The sequence below is a fragment of the Ammodytes marinus genome, assembly GCF_949987685.1.
Source record: "Ammodytes marinus genome assembly, chromosome: 12".
In the NCBI taxonomy this organism is placed as follows: Eukaryota; Metazoa; Chordata; class Actinopteri; order Uranoscopiformes; family Ammodytidae; genus Ammodytes; species Ammodytes marinus.
The window spans coordinates 24,939,435-24,958,246 of NC_137216.1; the positions used below are offsets into that span (position 1 = coordinate 24,939,435).

Below are 18,812 nucleotides of genomic sequence, written 5' to 3' on the forward strand. Positions count from 1 at the left end.
TATTAAGAGGTGGTTATAAAATGCTTTGGTTTCCTCATTGCTGTCAATGAGGAAGCTGAAAACAAAAGCTTGAATTCAGCCAGTTATCCCATGCGTGAAATAACCAGACTTCCGAAGAAACTTCAAAAACAATTTTTTTAATCCACCTTCCCACGGCCAATCTTTAGGCTCAGAAATGAACCAAACACTCACATGCAATGCAAATCGAAATATGCATGAAACTGTAGTTTTGAGCAGAGCAGTATCATAACAAAGAGCAACAACTTACTGGTACTTATTGAGCATTGGAATGAATAGCAGGCAAAAATAATTATAACGCAGGTGTGTTTGGGGATTTTTTTATGGACATTTTGATAGTTTTTGCCCCCAATAACAAACATGGCCAACCATCAATAACCTTTGTAATTGACTGAAGTCAAGAGATTCAATGAACTCTATCAAAAAACGTCAATAAACCATTTCGAGACTGCATGGGTGAGTTTTTGTACTCTGAGTGTAGCAATAATTCATGCAACTCAGCTCTTTAGCTTTGGCTTTAGGGTGTAATGCATTTATTAGGAGCAAAGTATTTAATAATGTATTCGTATTTTTCCCGCTGTGCAGAAGGTGGATAAATCTAAAGATCATTTTAGCGTGACTGATTACAGACAAGCAACATTATTTTAGACTTATATTAATAACCAAATAAAGAGAACAAAAGACAACTTTAAAAAACAAAAACTAAAAGATTCCATGTCCACATTTCACCTGAATGACAGCAGGATAGGGGGAGAGTGCTGTGGAGCCCAGGTTGCGTCCCAGCAGGGGGTTGAGTGGCGTGCTAAGTGAAGTGTGTGTCGCTCGCCAGTACGCCTCCAGGTATTCTGCCAGGTGTTCACAGGCGTCTTCCAGCTGGTTCTCATCCAGGATAATGTCAAACATCTCCTGAGGGGTGGGCGAGAGAGAGAGAAAGAGAGGATTGAAAGAAAGTGACTCAAAGTTGCACCGCCGCTGGTTGTTGTAGATAAACTAAATAACTAGATGTCCCTTGTCAAGATTTTAAAAAGGGTGAAGTTTACTCACAGTAGGACATTGTGCTAGTTTCTCTGCTGCAACCAGCTGCACATTCAAGTGTTTGCTTTGAGATTTTCCTCTTGATTTGATCAGCCTCTGGAGGACCTGTGGGAGCAAGGCACGTAGAAGGAAGAAAGACACAATGAAATGTCGCAAGTTATGGAATATACATGAGTTACACAAGGTTATCTTGGGTTGGAGTTCCACCAGTCATGCCTGACGCAGAAGCATGCATGGGTTTCCTCATATTTAGTCATAATAGTTAGAAATGTCAAAAGCAGGGAATTCCAAATATATTGGTCACCAAGTGAAGCAAGTTATTTTTTTAAACACTTCTAAATTATGTTAATCCTAAAAACAATTCAAGTTGTGCTTTGAGACTACAGTATTCAACGGTTTTTAGGGTTCTAGCGGATGAAAAATAAACAAACAAATGCATATATGTATTCCTTTTTTATTGAATTACTTATTTATTATTACCTTTTTAAATATATTGTTATACTGTATATGTACATCTTTTTCATGAATACTTTTTTGACTAAGGGGGTGAAACAAACCAAAAAAAAGTATTGAGGTAATGCTGATTACAAACAGTATCAATCGTATCAAGTATATTGTTGTCACTTTCTGTACTCAACAGAAAGAAAAAAATGTCAATATCATGATTGTATGCAACACCCTGAAAAGAAAAGAAAGGAATACTTTATACAGTATCCTCCTAGAACGAGGCTGTACATGTTAAATATCAACACAGTTTCATTGGATGGGGATCCGCTATCTAAGCCGTTAATCTTACCTTAGGTGAGGACACTTTAACATGGACGATAATGGGTGCTAATGAGGTCTTGATGAGCTGTGCCGGATGGTTAATTGTGTCTGCATCCAACACCACCAGCTGTAGAGACCTGGCCAGCTCAAAGATCCTCTCTATTTCACTCTGGACCTCGGCTATAAGAAGACAACAACATATAGCGGAAAATCCATAAATAATAGAGAATATACTTTATAAATACAACATATTCACAGACTCAACAAATACAGGACATGCACATCATTGAGTGACAGTTTACCAAGATTGGAGCGTGTGTTGGATCTCTCAATGATGGCCCTCTTACTGGGGTTGTTTAGTACTGACCTCTTGGCCAACGATATGTCTGCCGTTACCCTTGTGATGGATATCCTGGAACAACCAGAAAAAAACAAACATGTTACAGAGAAAAAAAACGAGTTGCAGACAGAAAGGGGGTTTACAGAAAAATCCTGCTTCGCTTTGAATGCTTTTCCAAATTCATGGAATGCCTTGCATGGCAACCTAAAAATGACTATTTTCCCTACTTATGATATATTTTAAACTACGATTTCTGAATTTTACACATTTCAATGTAACTGTTTAGGCTGAAAAATGCTCTTTTAGTATTTTTCGATAATTTAGTCTCTGTGTTATCCCTGTTTATTACATGTTTTTATATTTATTGTGCGTTTCCTCTTGCAAGTCGTCAGTGTCAATGAGGGCAATCTTAATGACTCTCATTAGAGTTAAAAATGAAAGTGAATTGATCGATTGATTTATTGCTCACCTGCCGTCAAACCTGTGCTTCAGGAAGTCAAACAGCGCCTTCTGCATCATGTCTGTCACCTGACAAAACAAGAATATCCGGTCATTAAAACACTTTTAGGCCGAGGCACAAGGAGAGGAACTAACGTGGGCGAAATTTAATCAAGTCATTAAGATCTAAAATGAGAAACGCCACAAAGACCAGTGCACTGGTGATGTATTAGTACAATCACAAAGTGCAGTGTCTAATGTAGCTTTCCCCCCCGATGAATAGGCCTACGTATGACAGTGGGAGGCCATAAATCAAAGCAGAAACTCAAGATATAGTAGTTGTGGAGAAGTAGTAGAGAACGTTTTTCTAAAAGGCAGAAAGTCAACCTATTGGTAAAATACTACTTACATACATACTGAATTATCACTATATAACCATGACACTGCCAAGGTTAGTTATTTATTTTATAGTGCTTCTATAAGCACTATAAAATGGTGCATTTCCAGTGGACACCCATTATAATTAAAAAGGTGAAAGGCCGTTAAGTTTGTCCTTTCTGAGCTACTGTAGAAGCAGGGTGGTGCTTAAAAAAAAATATATATATATAATAATAAATAAATAAAAAGCTCAAAAGATAACAAAAACAACATTGCTTTGCTGATAATACTAATATGTCTACAACTATACTGTAACTGTAGCAGTCTTTGCTCAAGCATGAGTCATCCTTCTCTTGTCTAACCCCTTTATATTGAAGAAAAGCAACTCTGTGCCACTGGCAGAAAGAATAGCGCTGTTAACCTTGTGAGCTTTAATAGTCGTATAGCCTAACTAAATTGCTCTCTGATATTGATTCCTCGGACAGGGACAATAACCCCAAATGGCCTCTGATGTGATCAACAGCTAAAATCTCTTTTTTCTCTTATGGAAACATTAAACACCACCCGTCTTAATCCCGAGCCTCGGCGCTTTGCAGTACATTATCCTCTGTTTCTAATTTCAAGCCATGCCCCACTTTTTTCACACCGATGCAGTTTACCAAGAAGGTTGTTACCACGGCAACACCAGAACGGGCAAAGAAGACTGTGATTCCATGACAACCGACTATAGGGCTCCCACCTCCCACCACACCACCCTCCTTGGCCTCCTTTATTTGCTTGCCCTGTGGTTTCAATGTTAACTGATAAACCATGGAGCAGTCCCAGTGTTAATGTTGTGTCTATAGGAATCTTAACTTTAGATGGAATTAGCCTATAGGCGGAAAACACAAGAACCTATGACATGATGCAACATAATAAACGGTCAGCTTGGCCTGTAATAGTTGAAATTGGATTCGACCTAAAACAGAATTGAATTATGCATTTTGTCAAATGTCTTTTGTTTTCAACATGCCGATAACCTTTGTTTTGACTTTTCTATTTATTAGCTGCCGAATAAATCAAAACGTAACTGACCTATTCTTTCTAAGTTCACTTCTTGGTCTCACACAGTGTTAAAGAAAACTCCTTTATGAAGTGTAGGCCTATGTGATAGTGATCTACCTAAAATAGAAAAGACCCTTGGCTAGGTAATGTTAAAAAATAAGGTGATTTCTGTTGTGTTTGAGGGACAGAGGTTGAGTCAGCGCGCTCCAGGTGCAGCGGTGCGTCCTACCTCGTAACCTTTAAGGGACGGTCCCACCAGCACCACCGGCCTCATGGAGGGAACCACGTCATAGGGAGGAACGTGCTCTGCCTGAAGGGAGGGGGGGCGGGGGGCGGGCACACAGCTAATGTCAGGATCCAATATTACACATGCTCAAGAAGTATTTATTCTAATACAGATTTTTATAAAATGATTGGTGCTTAAGTTATTATTGGTGCTATAGTTTTCCCATAAACAGTCAATTTCATTTGTTGGGAACTAATTTTTTTTTTAGAAAAGTATAACTGACGCAAGAACGACTTATTATTAAAAGGCACACAATAGTGAGTGAATAGCTAGAGGATTCATATATGGATGGACATACTCACCACTTTCTGTTTCTGCTTTCCTGAAAAAGAAAGAAAAAAGATCAGGTGAATAAGTGCATACTTGACTGGGTCTATAAATGGGATAATAACAGACGTTATAAAGCTTAACAAATATCACAGGAGTTTGAAGCAATACTCCCACTATCACACAGACACACAGATACAGAGCAGATACATGGAAAAAAATCATTCCCTCTGTGAATAGACAGTAGAAAGTGTAGAAAGAGGCCGACAGACAGTTGTTTGTGTGTGGGACCAACCTGCAGAGTTGGGGTTCGGCTTGAATGTGCCTGACACCATATCTCCCATACTGGAGGAAGAATTCCCACTGGACTTACTGGTAAAAACGATAACAGTGAATAGAAGGAGGAAAAGTGTTAAATCTAGCATGAAGTTATGAGTAAAACACCAATGACTCCTGGGAAAAATCAAAGACATCAGGCAACAAAATAGCCAGGTCAATATAATAAAAAAATATGGTCAGAGGTTATTATAATTCCATGGATCATAGCATCGTAGCACCTTAAAAAAATAGGATATAATAATCTTGGATTAACCAGCTGTGTCAACTGACTCAACTTCATTGTGCTGAAACTGAATCAATTTGTCATCACTGTGTTATTATTATTATAATAATATTAAGGCCAAGGCTAGAGACAAAAATTATTTTTTTAATAAAAAATTATACAAAATGATGGCACTGACTGCACTTCACTAAACGCCTCGATAGCTGAAACTCATCTCCCCGTTTAATCTGATGGAAAATTCTGTGCTGGCCCTTCTCCAGGCCCACCTCTGAGAGGCTGGACCACACAGCACAGCTTGGCTTTCATCCACCTCCCTATCTACCGGCTCCAAATGCCAGGCTTTACTCATCCTTTCAAGGTGCACTATGCATTTTCAGGGGAGGGGGATTTGCTTACAATTGCAGAGCCTTGCAGTTAGTTGAAAAAAAAAACATGTTTACCCTACATGTAATTTTTAGAATTGAGTATTTCTATCATCAATAATCAAAACTAAATTATTTTGAGGCACCTGGTACCAAACGTCAGACTACAATACTGTAAACAGTGAAACACTAACTTTTCCGGAAGCTTTTTCACTTCAAAAAGTGTCCAAGGGCAATCCAATTTTCTTGTGAGGAAAAGGTTGTTTATTAAGTTGAAAAAATTTGAAGTGGCTCCCCAAACCCCTCTAACTCTCTTTAACCCTTTTGATCCAAGATTCAAGATTTCAGGATTCAAGATTGTTTATGTCATATGTTGTTGGCAATGACATTCTTCAGTCTGTGTGTCTTCTCAACAGGTCCTGATCCAGTCCCACTCACCCGTGGAACCGTCCTCTCTTCTGCTCCTGCTGGAGACGGATGTTTTCCAGTTTCAAGGGGCTCGGGATGAAGCCGATGTCACAGCCTTCCTTCACCAGGCGGCCGATCCACCAGTCATTGTTGTACTTCTGTAGATGGGCAAAAACAGACAGAAAAACCTTACATTACTCTGCGGGATAGACAGTTGTAAATTAAATTGAAAAAAATCTGACAATATTCGTTATAATCTCTGTGTGTATTTGATAACAATAAGATATAACCATTTCCTCAGTATTTTTTGTTGTTGTGGTTGGTTGGTTCTACCCAGTTTGTCTTATTATTAAGTTTGCACAACCAGTGAGTGCACAAACGACATTTCATGAATTCAAAAATTGGCATAGTTACGTGCAGTTAAAATGTACCTCCCATGAAACTTTAAGAATCACAGTTTAACTGTTGATTAAAACTAGAAAAGAAAGCTAGAAATAAAGAACTATGGACAACCAAATGGACCAAACTTAATCCAAGCTTCTATACAGTGCTGTCCCAGGTTTAGCGGATGTTGCCTGATTTGTACCTCTTTGATGTGGAGGAAGTCCTTGGCATCAAAGGAGATGGCGGTGCCGGCCACAGGGACATCCTCATCCAGAGCGCCACAGTAGCTGACATTGGTCCTCACAGCAAAGGCCACCGCTTTAGTCTGGAAGGCAGCAGGGAGAGAAGGAGGTTTTTAATATTTTTGCAGTTTTTAATATAATAACAATCGATAATGTAGTAACTTGCCAATAACTTAATTGGTCAGGTTAAAAAATATATATAAAAATGAATAAATGGAGATGATTATCTAATAACTTATTACATTATGGCCATGTTTAAAGTAATTATAACATTATTGGCTGCTACAAAGAGTCATCACAGTTTTAAGGTGGCAACATTAATATGTAATATAGGGATAGCCACATTTTCTATTACAAAATAAAAATTTTATTGGAGCGCATGTTAACATGCTGCAGAACCCTTTGTATAAATTGAGTGAATGTAACATGAACAGAATCAGCAGTGGACACACAGAGATACATGACAGGGGAGTTCCCTCTCAGCAGAGAGAGTTATTACAGCATCACATGCAGGCAGCCTGCAGTGAGGGGACGGGCAATGATGAGGAGACATAGGTTGCGTTCCGAATCGCATACTCTTTCTTTTTTCTATTCTACATACTACATCCGACGATAAAAATAATCTAGTTAGGATGCAGTAGGCATACTATTGGGACATACTTTTACTCTTTTATTTCATCATAACATTACGCCTTGATCTTGCCTCTTGCTTTTATATCCGTCGCATCCCCGTTTGTTTTCATATAGAGGCTTCGTCGATGTGACGTCACTTCACGTGCGCACTGGATTGTGGGTCAGAATCGCCCAAATAGGATGCAGTTTTCAACACTAACAATCTTGGCCGGAGGAAGTAGGAGGACATCCGGGTACTTCTAACCATCCTAAATCTGGCCACAAGAATCGGGACATCCTAAATCTTTTTTCTACATACTATATAGTAGAAAGTATGCGATTCGGAACGCAACCATTATCATAGACCTCCTGACCACGGTGGCTGTAGGGATCAAACCAACATTAACAGCACTTGGCAGAGAGGTTGCAGGAGGTCTCACTCCAAGAGCAAATAGGCTCCGTAATCTTTCAAGAGGGCTTCTTACTTTATCCAATCTATTTTTAACATTGAGAACAGGGCAGTGTGAAACCCCTTTATCTGAAACAGTGTAAATGTAGCCTAGATTTTGACAAATCGGCAAAACCTTCAGTCAACCAACACTGCGGACCAAAAGTCCAGTGCAGTCAGTGTCCTTTGTTTGTGAGCGGAGATTAAATGTGTTTGATGTGAGATTATACAGTACAAAGTGTCACTGCGTTGTCCCTGTAGATAGTCCCCACAGTGCGTATAGGCTGACCTTTGCCCTCTCGAGCTGCACAGTGGCCTGCTGCTCCCGCTCCTGCCGCCCGCCGCCCTCCTTCTCCTCCTCCAGGGAAACATCCGAGTCGGATGGTCGGCTTGTGTACGAATCAGCTGAGCCCTGGAGCAAAAATAATATTGAAATAGCATGTTAGAAAAAAAGATATAGTATACTATATTTATATGCTATATTTATAGACCAATACTGGTGAAACAACTGCAGGGTGACAACTCCTTCATGTGATAAGAAATTCAATTTGACATCCAAGGCGCAAAAATAATATAATGTATAATTTGATGTGTTCACAAGCAAAATCACATTGAAATGCAAAACAGTGCAAATAGATGCAGGACACAATAGGAGCCTGTTTCTTAAAAAATACACAAAGACTGAGCAAATGAATGGGAGTTTAAGACGTCACAGAAACCCAGGTGTGTGTGTGTGTGTGTGTGTGTGTGTGTGTGTGTGTGTGTGTGTGTGTGTGTGTGTGTGTGTGTGTGTGTGTGTGTGTGTGTGTGTCCATACAAGATCAAAGGCTGACAGATTAAAGATGACGAACCGACTGGGAGAGAAGGTTCAAAAAAAGGTGTGTTTCTATTTTGGGGATACACAATTAGAAACACCAAGGGCGGCCACTACTAAGCTGGTGTGATGTCAACAGGAAACCCTCTCTCATTGGTTTGGTAACCATGGTAGTAAGAGTTGATATCAGTACAAATGACGTATATGAGTACTCCTTTTTGTCTGCAATCTCATAGAAAATCTTTAGTTTTTCTGCACTGACCTATAATGGGCTGAAAATCGACTGCCACTTAAAACAGCTGAGAACTAAGACATGCGTTCTATTCAGACGGGTGACAACTTCAAGGATAAAAATTGACATCAAGTGTCTTTGTGCGGTGTTGACAGCTTGATCTGCGTGACTCCACTGGAGGGATGAACCAACAGATATTTTACCTAATTTGGTCGTATTTAATGATGAAAGTGGAATGCCAGCTGTAGTTCCTGGTTGAGCTTTCCCATGACAAAGGCATCAAGAAAAACTATATAAAAATAACATTCTTTCAACTGATGGTCTTGTTTGCAGTTATTTGTCAGAAATATTTAAAAGTACCTTGTAGCACCTTTAAAATCCAAAAATAGAGTTACTGGTTTATGTCTACTGTATATAGGCTACATGGGACTATTCTTCTGGGACACAGAGGGTGGCTTAACCCCCACACTATAGTCTGCCTCAGGCTAAATATCACTCATATACCATCACAATCAGTGGAGTCATCTCCTTTTTAACTCTCACCGCTAGAACAGATCTCAGTCCAAGGCCAACACACTTAAAATATGTAAAAGGATCTCAGGCTGCTGACCCTTGCACATGCTTTTATATTCTACCATGTGTCTTTTTCCGTACCCTTACATCTGTAGAATGCAATGCAGTGCAGGGTTAATGCATTAGACTGAAGCAAGTTTTATTTCTATATAAAGAAAGCTACCCATATGTGTTAACAAACAGCCATCCTACAATATTGTACCATGATTGTACTAATACATATTGATAGTCAGTGAGGTTTTTGGTCCAAAATTAGGGCTGTCAGATTAACGCGTTAATTTCAATTAATTAATCACAGAAAAATTAACGCAATTAAAAAAGTTAACGCAGATTAATCGCACTTCTATAATGCCCTTTGACCCGGTGGAAAAGTGGTGCGCAGCTCGGTGAGCTGCACCGAGCTGCACCTGTAGCTTGCATACACAGCCCGCACGGGTGAAAGGGAGAAAAGTAAAGAGAGAAGCAGAGGAAAGGGCGGGGCCGAGGGCTCTATGGACAGGATGGGATGCTTTGGGCAAATAAGCATGAAGGTAGGAAGACATATTACTTTATTCTCCGCAGTGTCTGTGCATTATTGATTTAGTGGGTGCAACAATATAGGTTCAAAACAGTATCTCTCAATCTTCCTCCGTGTGTCTCAATTTTGTTTGCTAGCTGTCTCGTCTCCCGCATCAACGGACACCCGCCCCGTGTGTGTGTGTGTGTCTGTATGTGTGTGTGTGTGTGTGTGTGTGTGTGTGTGTGTGTGTGTGTGTGTGTGTGTGTGTGTGTGTGTGTGTCAATATTTTTGCCTATGAGTACGACGATGGTGAATGAATCGGCATAGGCATCTGTGGAAGTGCAGCGCTGTCTGTTGTGGAGACAGAAGTTACAAGAGACGGAGAGCGAGAGAGAGAGAGAGAGAGAAACAAACTGTAGCAGGCTACAGCTGTTTACAAACAGGTATAAAAGTGTCATAAAAGTATGCGATTAATTCAAAATAATTAATCACAGAGCCTATTAATTAGATACATTTTTTTAATCGCTTGACAGCCTATCCAAAATATATCAAAATGTCCTCCTGTCAACAGAGCATGAAGGTGAATGTGTTGGCACAATGTGCTACTGAGCATTTTTTTTTTAAAGATTTTTTTTTTGCCATTTTTTTGCTTTTTATTGATAGTGTAGAGACAGAGTTGAAATGGGGCAGAGAGGGGAGTGACATGCAGAGAACGACTGCGGGCTGGAATCGAACCCGAGTCCGCTGCTGGCCGAGGCCCATGGGGGGGACGCCCTACCAACTGAGCTAAGGGCGCCCCCGGGTAATAGACTTTTACTATAAATCCATCAATCATCAATCAGTCAAAAGATGGCTAAATCTACAACGCATACTTTCACTCTCCACCATTGTCAAACAGCGCTCACGTTTAATGATGCTTGTGTAACCGGGACATCTTGACGACTTCACCTTTGGCTGACCAGTACTGTAGCCGGTTGTGTTCCCATGTGGGAGATCTGGCTTCAGGTCAACTTTTTGGTGCAACCGAACCATGAAACTATGCCTGTGTGTTTTATACAGTGGAGTGTCTGCAGATTGTTTGTGACATTTATTTTTCTTTAAAGCTATAGTGCGTAACTTCTGTCATCCCCTGTGAAAATTATAGCAACACTGTCGCCGCATCTATATGAGGTAAGCCTTCGGTGATTGTGCATGGATTTTATTATTGATGCTGTATGTTCAGGTTTTTCTTAGCAGTAGAATCATCAACTGAAACATTTCTTGGGCGCTTTTGGGAATTTTCTTCTGAGCTTGTTCGACATTGTCATGTGGGGACACCAGTTTGTAAACGCTGGGCTGCCATACTGAGAAATACAGAGAGAGTTTTGTGGAGCTGATGGGCTAAATCAACTTTTTCTCAACTCGTTTGGCGATGGGTCTCACTTTCTAGTCCAATCTACTGTTATTCTGCATCCCATCTTTATGGTGTTATGATGTTAATACAAAAACTGTACTTTACACAGCACCACCACAGCTTAGTATTAACTTTATTAGCACCGGATACCTGGCCCATTGGCAGGAAACAACACATTCAGTTCACAGACTCTCTCGGGTCCAGGTAACAAATTACTACTCATCATTGCTTTTTTAATATTGGTAAAGGCAATGCACTGTGTGTATTTTTGTCGCCTGCAGGCTGCCGTACACAGCCATTTATTCTCCTTGTCAACAGCAATTAAATGAAAGGAAGAACTGAAAGATGAGATTGAATATGGCTGCTGCTACTACAGTTAACACCATTGACATCAACATCCTTTCTCCTTCATTTACCCAACACGGTGTGTGTGACGCCTGTCTACAGTCATTTGTAACTCTGTCTATCTGTCATTTAGACCTTAATGTCTATGTGTGCCTTAAAGGTGCAGTGTGTAATACAGGTGTATTTTTTGGCTGGTGAACAGGCGATTTCTGGCTGACACCCACTGTATATAAAAACTTGTAAAGCTGTTAAGTTGGTCCATTCTGTGCTATTGTAGAAACATGGGGGTGCAACATGCTCCTATGTTCTTAGGTAATAAAAAAGCATTTTTTTCAAACACTAATTAAAATCTACTTATGAATATTATCTTCCATTTCTACCAAGTCTGTTTAGCACAAATGCACATATGTTGTTTACGGTCCACATCCAAGCTATATTTATTGTCTTGAATGAACACTTGCATGCCACAATTGTTTCCCTATGTGTAATGTAACATGCAAAAAAAAACACTATGATATGGAACCATGTTCCCATGATGTAATGCTGCACACAATGTAGTGCAATGGCCATGACAAAGTGCATGCATGAATTCATGCATTTTAATGACTTCTCCACTTTCATGTCATGTAATCAAAGCGGTTCATTCAAACCCCAGCAGACTTCCTGCACTCAGAATTCATCTTCAAAAGACTGAAAACAATTGAGCATATAAATCATAGCACAAGCTTCTGTACCAAAACTAAAGTCACATTTCTTTTTTTGTTTTACCTTAAACTTATGGAACTGTTACATTCAGTAAAAGCATGTGGTGACCTTTTTAATCTTGTTTTTTCTTTTACATTTTGAACTGACACAAGACGTGAATTTTTCCTTATTTAAAACACATTCGTTGTAAAAAGTCAATGTGCAATGTTGTCTCCCAGATCTATTCCATAGTCTATACGTGAACACAATGTACTTTACAAGGATAAAGCTCACGCATCACAACACAATGTCGTGTTAACAGTGGAGCAGGTGATGCTACATTCTCTCTATGCTCCTCCTGAACAGTCCGGTACACTGGATATCATGTTACTGTGTGTCCAGGCAATACAGACCTATCTGTGTAAATACACTGACACTGCTCTCACAGTAATCTAATATTTCAATGCTTTACTGTCAGCATTTATCTCCATAAAGGCTCCGCATGAAGTCAAATTAGTAGGGAACACAACAGCTGACTCCAACGACAGCTTGAATGCATTGTGACAAAACTCTTAGCTAAAAACAGAGTTTATAAGATACGATATAATTCAGCCTAGGGCTAAAATCAAAAAAGGATCAGGGATTTAAACTTTTTGTATAGTACATTTGCATCTACACAACCAAAAGTCAGGATTCTAGTTGGATAATATACTTAATTCAATACAATTTGTAAAAGAGATTACTTTGCATTTGGAATTGATTGAAACTAATTGTTTTACACACACACACACACACACACACACACACACACACACACACACACACACACACACACACACACACACACACACACAGAAGGAAGCAAACAAACAAATAAAGAGACATTCATCTATTAGCCGTTCACAAACCCAAATAAATAAGTCTACTGTATACTGTATATAAATATGAATTGCTAATTTAATCATGAAGACGCTTTGTGCCGTTACACCAGTACAGCACATCACGGCTCTGATCCGGCCAGCTGGTGGAGGTTTGGAGTCCTGCAGACTCAGCCAAATGGGGTGAGAAACTCTGGGCCCCGGCACAATGTTTACCTAACAGATGATGGAACAGTCTGTTTCCCCCGTGGAACAGCCTGCATCCACAGTAGCAACGGATATGCCATGTTAGAAACAGAGCCTCTTTCATTCATCTGAACACTTCATAAGAGCAAGCGAGTGGATCTTTGAATAGCCAATGGAATCTTTGATCACACTGCTCACATGTATTTTAGGAAATGTAAAAAAATAAAAAATAAAATAAAATACATAAAAAAGGATCTTTCATAAGAGAAGAGCGGTGCTGATAGTGTATGGTTAAAAGAATACAGAAAATAATTACATTTTTCTATTTATGTCGTGTTATGCTATTAATCCTCACAAGAACAAAACACACAATCTACACACACTAAGTAGCCTTTGTAGAAACAAGACAAATGATAAATAACTCAAATTTGAGATAAACACAACATAATATAGATTTGAAATGATGTGGAAGCAACTGTAAACGGTCACGGTGAACGTGAAGGTACACAAGCTCATAAACAACACACACACACACACACACACACACACACACACACACACACACACACACACACACACACACACACACACACACACACACACAATGGGGTAAAGCTTGTGGGAGCAGGAAACATGCTTACAAAGGGTTGCTTGACACAAGGACTAAGGCGTGATGTATTGCTTTGAATTCTGCTCTGTTCATCAATTTCTTCTCCTGCGATAGCACTTTTTTATTTTTTTTCTCTTCACAACCATCTCATTCAAATATCAGCCTCTGCCCCTTTCAAAGCGGAACAGATGTTTGACATGGTTGCATTCTCCGTTGCAATAAGCTGTTTACATGCCACAAAGAAAGAGACGGATGTGTGGTCTGCTCTTCATAAAACTCTGTATTATCTAATGACATAGTAAATAGATGTGTCCTCCTGTACGCACGCCGATAGTGAGTCAATCACAAGCCAAACTGATTGCAGTGACTTTATTATATTGGAGTTTTCCTTTTGAACCTTTTCCAACAAATACAGGGACATTAGAGGGGGTGTCAAAATCACTTATTGTCAAAATCAGTGAATACCACCTCACAATCCGCTACCTGTCTGTACTGTGTTTGCACGGAAAGAAAATCCAGTATAAATACACAGCCTACACAGGTGTGTTGCTAGCTAGCTACGGTGGGCCCCCTTTGCTTAACATACCAGTTTACAGAGGCTAGGCCATGTATTAACACAAGATTTTTTTTCAGCTCACACACACTATGGACTGGTAGTAGATGGTAAGAAGATATTCACTGATTTTGACAACAAACGTACCACATAATCGCTGACTCCACCGTTGACTGGTTTGTACCCAAATGGCAGAAGCTAATGTTAAAGGAGTAATTTTTTTTTAAAATCGGGCTGCCCTACATGTTGAAGCATTGTTGAAAGCCTGTCACTTTAGAGAAAAAAATACTGCAATTGCATGATATCAATAATTGAATGAAACTAAATAGCCAAAATGTGCAACAGGGGATTTGTAGTGCAATAAGTCTTCAAGATCAACCTGCTATAGCCTGGATGGAAATGACTAATGCCTTTGTCCAGAGCTTCCAGGCGCCTCTGCTAATGATCCACTGGGAGCCCTGGGACTCTTTCCTTGATACAAATAACTGTTATTTACTGCCTCATTGAAAATGAAATCTATAACGGGAGGACTGGGGAGAAAGGAAAATAAAGGGCCCACTGTAAACTGGCCGCTGTAGAAGAGAAACTGCTTTATGTTACACAAGTACCTCTCTTTTGAAGCTAAAGATACATTCCGACCTCTCACAAGGCAGTTCGGATTTATTTTTGCTTGTCTGTTAGTTAGTTAATGCTACTAATAATTATTTTCATTAGATATATTTCCCATATATTATTTACGCTTCTAAAATATATTTCATTTACAATTATCTCTATGAAACATCTCTAATTTGAGATGCCTGAACCTCCCATGGTTTTTTAATACAGCTTGATACACAACTTTTAACAGTGAATTTAGTCACCCAACTTAGTTTAGCAATAGCACTGACATCAAAAACTACCAAACAGATTGGCCCAAAATTTGGTAAAAAGTTAGAGAGAGTAACAAGACAGAATTCATAGGTTGTTGATGATATCAGCACCACTGTATGGTCATTTATAAAGCACATTGCATTTTTGGCATCAATTCATGAACTATAGGAGCCATCATAGAAGAATACATCACTTAATGTTCTCAGACACAACCAACACCGCTGGCAACCTCCTCCCCTCTGTCTGTCTCCTGCCTCAACGAACACACACACACACACACACACACACACACACACACACACACACACACACACACACACACACACACACACACACACACACACACACACACACACACACACACACACACACACACACACACACACACACACACACACACACACACACACACACGAGTTGTTTGCAAGGTTGTTATCTAGGAGTGTGTCAAGTGGCCAGCCTTGAATCCATCGTGCCACACTCAAGCTTTATCATTGCAGACGCCAAAGCCGGGTCTGTTCTCCCATCTCCATCCATAATCTGTGCCTATCAGACGGCAGATTCAACCACTAAAAGCATTCTCTCTTCATTAGGTCCACCATTACTGTAGCAAGTTTGGATAGTTGCAAACATACCCCGAGGCTCCATTACTGTAACTCAACTGAGCCTAAATAAGTTAAATAAATCATAATTCCCTTACACATAATTTTACCTTCAAAAATGACCGTTTGAATTATGAAGTTTAAGGGCTTTAGATTTAGTTTTTGGAAAGTAGCTCTGCAATGTAAATGATTCAAATGAAAATATTCCAGAATAACATCTATTTTCTTTACTTTGCCTTCACTTCCAGATGAACTGAAATGTGTTTAGTCCATGCGTCTGGAATTCATGTTCTTCTATCTGACAATAATATCATTAAACTAAAAATTGGTCGTAGCCACCAAAGTGAAAATGAGTTAGCTCAAGATATTGGTTGCATTTTGTGGGACAATTGTATATTGAGGTGATTTTGTCTTGACTAACATTTCTAGTGTTTCTAAGTAGAGTATATTATAGCACATTTTCAAGGGGAAAATCAACAGAAAATGAGTCACACACAAGAGAGCCTGCAGGTTGCAACTGCCTGACAAAGTCCCACTTCTGAACAAAATGCAGACACCCAGGGGCTTTAAGACAAGTGCTGATAGCTAATCACAGGGCCAATAAGAGCCACAAAGATGTTCTTTGTAGTGCTGCCAATTCCGCTCCAAACAATCATGTACAGTCACTGCTCCTGGCTGGCACACAGCCTCAGCAAGGAAGTTTGGATTCAATGGAGGCTTTGGAAGTGGAGCAAAGAAGACCCACACACATGCTGTGTCAACAGAAACTTAAAAGGTTGTGTCAGCGATTCTGGAGAACGCTTGTTGTCAAAATCACTTTTTGTTAAAATCAGTGAATATCTCCTCATGATCCGCTACCTGTCCATACAGTGGGTGGACAAAAACACACAAACAATCCAGTGTTAATATACAGCCAAGACTCTGTGTTAATAGGCATGTTGCTATCTACGGTAGGCCCCCTTTGTTTACATGCTAATTTACAGAGCCTAGGCTGTGTATTGACACCAGTTTTATTTCAGCACACACACAGTGCGGACAGGTAGCGGATCGTTTGGAGATATTTGACTGACTTTGACAACAAGGGATTTTGACAACAAGCCTTCTCCAGAATCGCTGACTCCACCTTTAACATGGATCCATATACATTGTGGCTCAATCTGTATTGAGACAGAAGACGAGATAAACCTCTTTATAAAAATGCACGTCAATGATGGCATTAGAAAGAGATAAAAAAAATCTTCAAAACCAATCAAAGATTACCTTTTTTCTAACTTACTAAAGCAGAACCAACTGTACATTCTCTCGGTTACACTGTGGATAGGAGGACAGCATGTGTGAAAAATCCCCCCTCCATCTTTAATCTGCAGCCAGGATGTCAGGTGGAGTTACAGAAAGGTCTTGACAGATTCTGGCTCAGTGGGATTCCCCCCCCCCTCCCCTCCTCTCCCCTCCCCTACGCCCTCCTACAGTTATTGCCTTTGTAAGCATTTTTCTGCTACTCCCGACATATTTTTATCCCATCGGCGCTCACTCTGCCCATCAATAATAATAATAATGTTGGCTCCTTTGTTTCAAAGGCAGCGTACTGTGTTGGTACTGTATATCTGTGTGGATCATTACAACAGATGAGACTGTTTAGTTAATGGTAAAGAGAATTTGACATTTATCTACCATTGCCTTGTGTGAAAGGCGTTGCAGTTGAATCAGTGTGTCTGATACAGATGGCCATAGTGTGTGTGATCAAAATGATCATATAAGCTTTTGGTGTTTTTACAGTAAACCCTGATTATGGAGACGGATATAGACAAGTGAGTGAAAAATACACAAGGAATATACATTTTATAGTATTCTTGCTGGCTATTCATCCATATGAATAGAAAGACAGTCAAGAGATACTGTTGAGCTCTGCAGAGGATCAGTGCAGTCATCTGGCAGGCAGCATGCATCAGTGTGCGAAAAAACTGTACTATTGGTTGATTGAGGATCCCCTAAGACACACACGCTCTCACTCAAATACCGACATACACACACACACACACCCACATATACACACACACACAAACACACCCTTCCCCCAACCCATACTCCTCTATAAACTCCCCCGAGAAAAAGTGCACGCTCTGCCCACTCAAGTCTCAGCGCATTGTGGGTGTACATAAAGGGGTTTCGAAGCATCCACGACTGCTACACACCAAACAGAAAAGCATGGGCGTTTTATGAGTGTGTGACGCCTATCCACTCACCGCCTCCGAGTCTTCAAATCCATGTTGGTACAAGTTATCGTACATGGAGGAGTGAGAATCCAAAAGGCAGATTCCAAAAGCGGCAAATGATCAACCTGTTCCTCTTCTTCTTCCAGGGAGGATGGATGGTGATGAGGAGGAGGAGAGGGGAGTGACTGAGCCCGCCAGCACATTGAAGGTATAGACAACAGAGCAACCCAGATCACACACACACAAGAGCAGTAGATAGATAGAAAGAAAGAAAGAAAGAAGGTAAATGATAAAAAAGGAAAAAAGGTGGAGCCCTGTGTTTTTTTTCTTCCCTGATGCTGAATTGGATATTATTGCTCCGGAGTCGAGCGAGTGTTGGTTCCCATTATAAGGCAGCAGCCTGGCTGTCCCCAGAGGCAGAGCGGACCTGGCATTTCATCTGCCTTCTTCCAAAAGCTCACAATCACACAAGCCAATCCGTTCCTCTCCTGCACTGGCTGATGACAGAGGTGGGGATGCTGCGTGCCTATTGGACGGTTGGCGGCTCCCAGTCAATAATACTCACTAATAAGGAAGAGGCAGAGAGAGAAAGAGGTCTGCAGAACTGGGAGCACTGTTAACCAGCTAACTGTTTGTGTGTTTTGTTGAGCATTGATAAATCAAGATAATACCTAAGCCTAAACAGCAATTTGGAAAGACTTGGTTTAAAATGTACACACACACACACTCCTACGCCCACGCACACGCACACACACACACACACACACA

At 40.2% G+C, this 18,812-nt stretch overlaps 1 protein-coding gene across 5 annotated transcripts in view; it reads right to left on the reverse strand.

Moving 5' to 3' along the window:
* cacnb4a (calcium channel, voltage-dependent, beta 4a subunit) overlaps positions 1 to 18,812 on the reverse strand; it is a gene marked incomplete at both ends in the record, with an annotated part of 29,335 nt that overhangs the window by 570 nt on the left and 9,953 nt on the right. For 2 of the 5 annotated variants that reach the window (XM_080038627.1, XM_080038626.1), the window contains 11 exons: positions 748 to 924; positions 1,063 to 1,158; positions 1,850 to 2,001; positions 2,124 to 2,233; positions 2,631 to 2,689; positions 4,251 to 4,331; positions 4,610 to 4,629; positions 4,870 to 4,946; positions 5,937 to 6,064; positions 6,493 to 6,615; positions 7,882 to 8,004. In XM_080038627.1, coding sequence (XP_079894753.1) covers positions 748 to 924; positions 1,063 to 1,158; positions 1,850 to 2,001; positions 2,124 to 2,233; positions 2,631 to 2,689; positions 4,251 to 4,331; positions 4,610 to 4,629; positions 4,870 to 4,946; positions 5,937 to 6,064; positions 6,493 to 6,615; positions 7,882 to 8,004 — 1,146 coding nt within the window. Of the gene's footprint in view, positions 1 to 747; positions 925 to 1,062; positions 1,159 to 1,849; positions 2,055 to 2,123; positions 2,234 to 2,630; positions 2,690 to 4,250; positions 4,332 to 4,609; positions 4,630 to 4,838; positions 4,947 to 5,936; positions 6,065 to 6,492; positions 6,616 to 7,881; positions 8,005 to 18,074; positions 18,120 to 18,812 lie in introns of those variants that run through there. The other 3 variants (XM_080038629.1, XM_080038628.1, XM_080038630.1) reach the window with 3 other exon arrangements.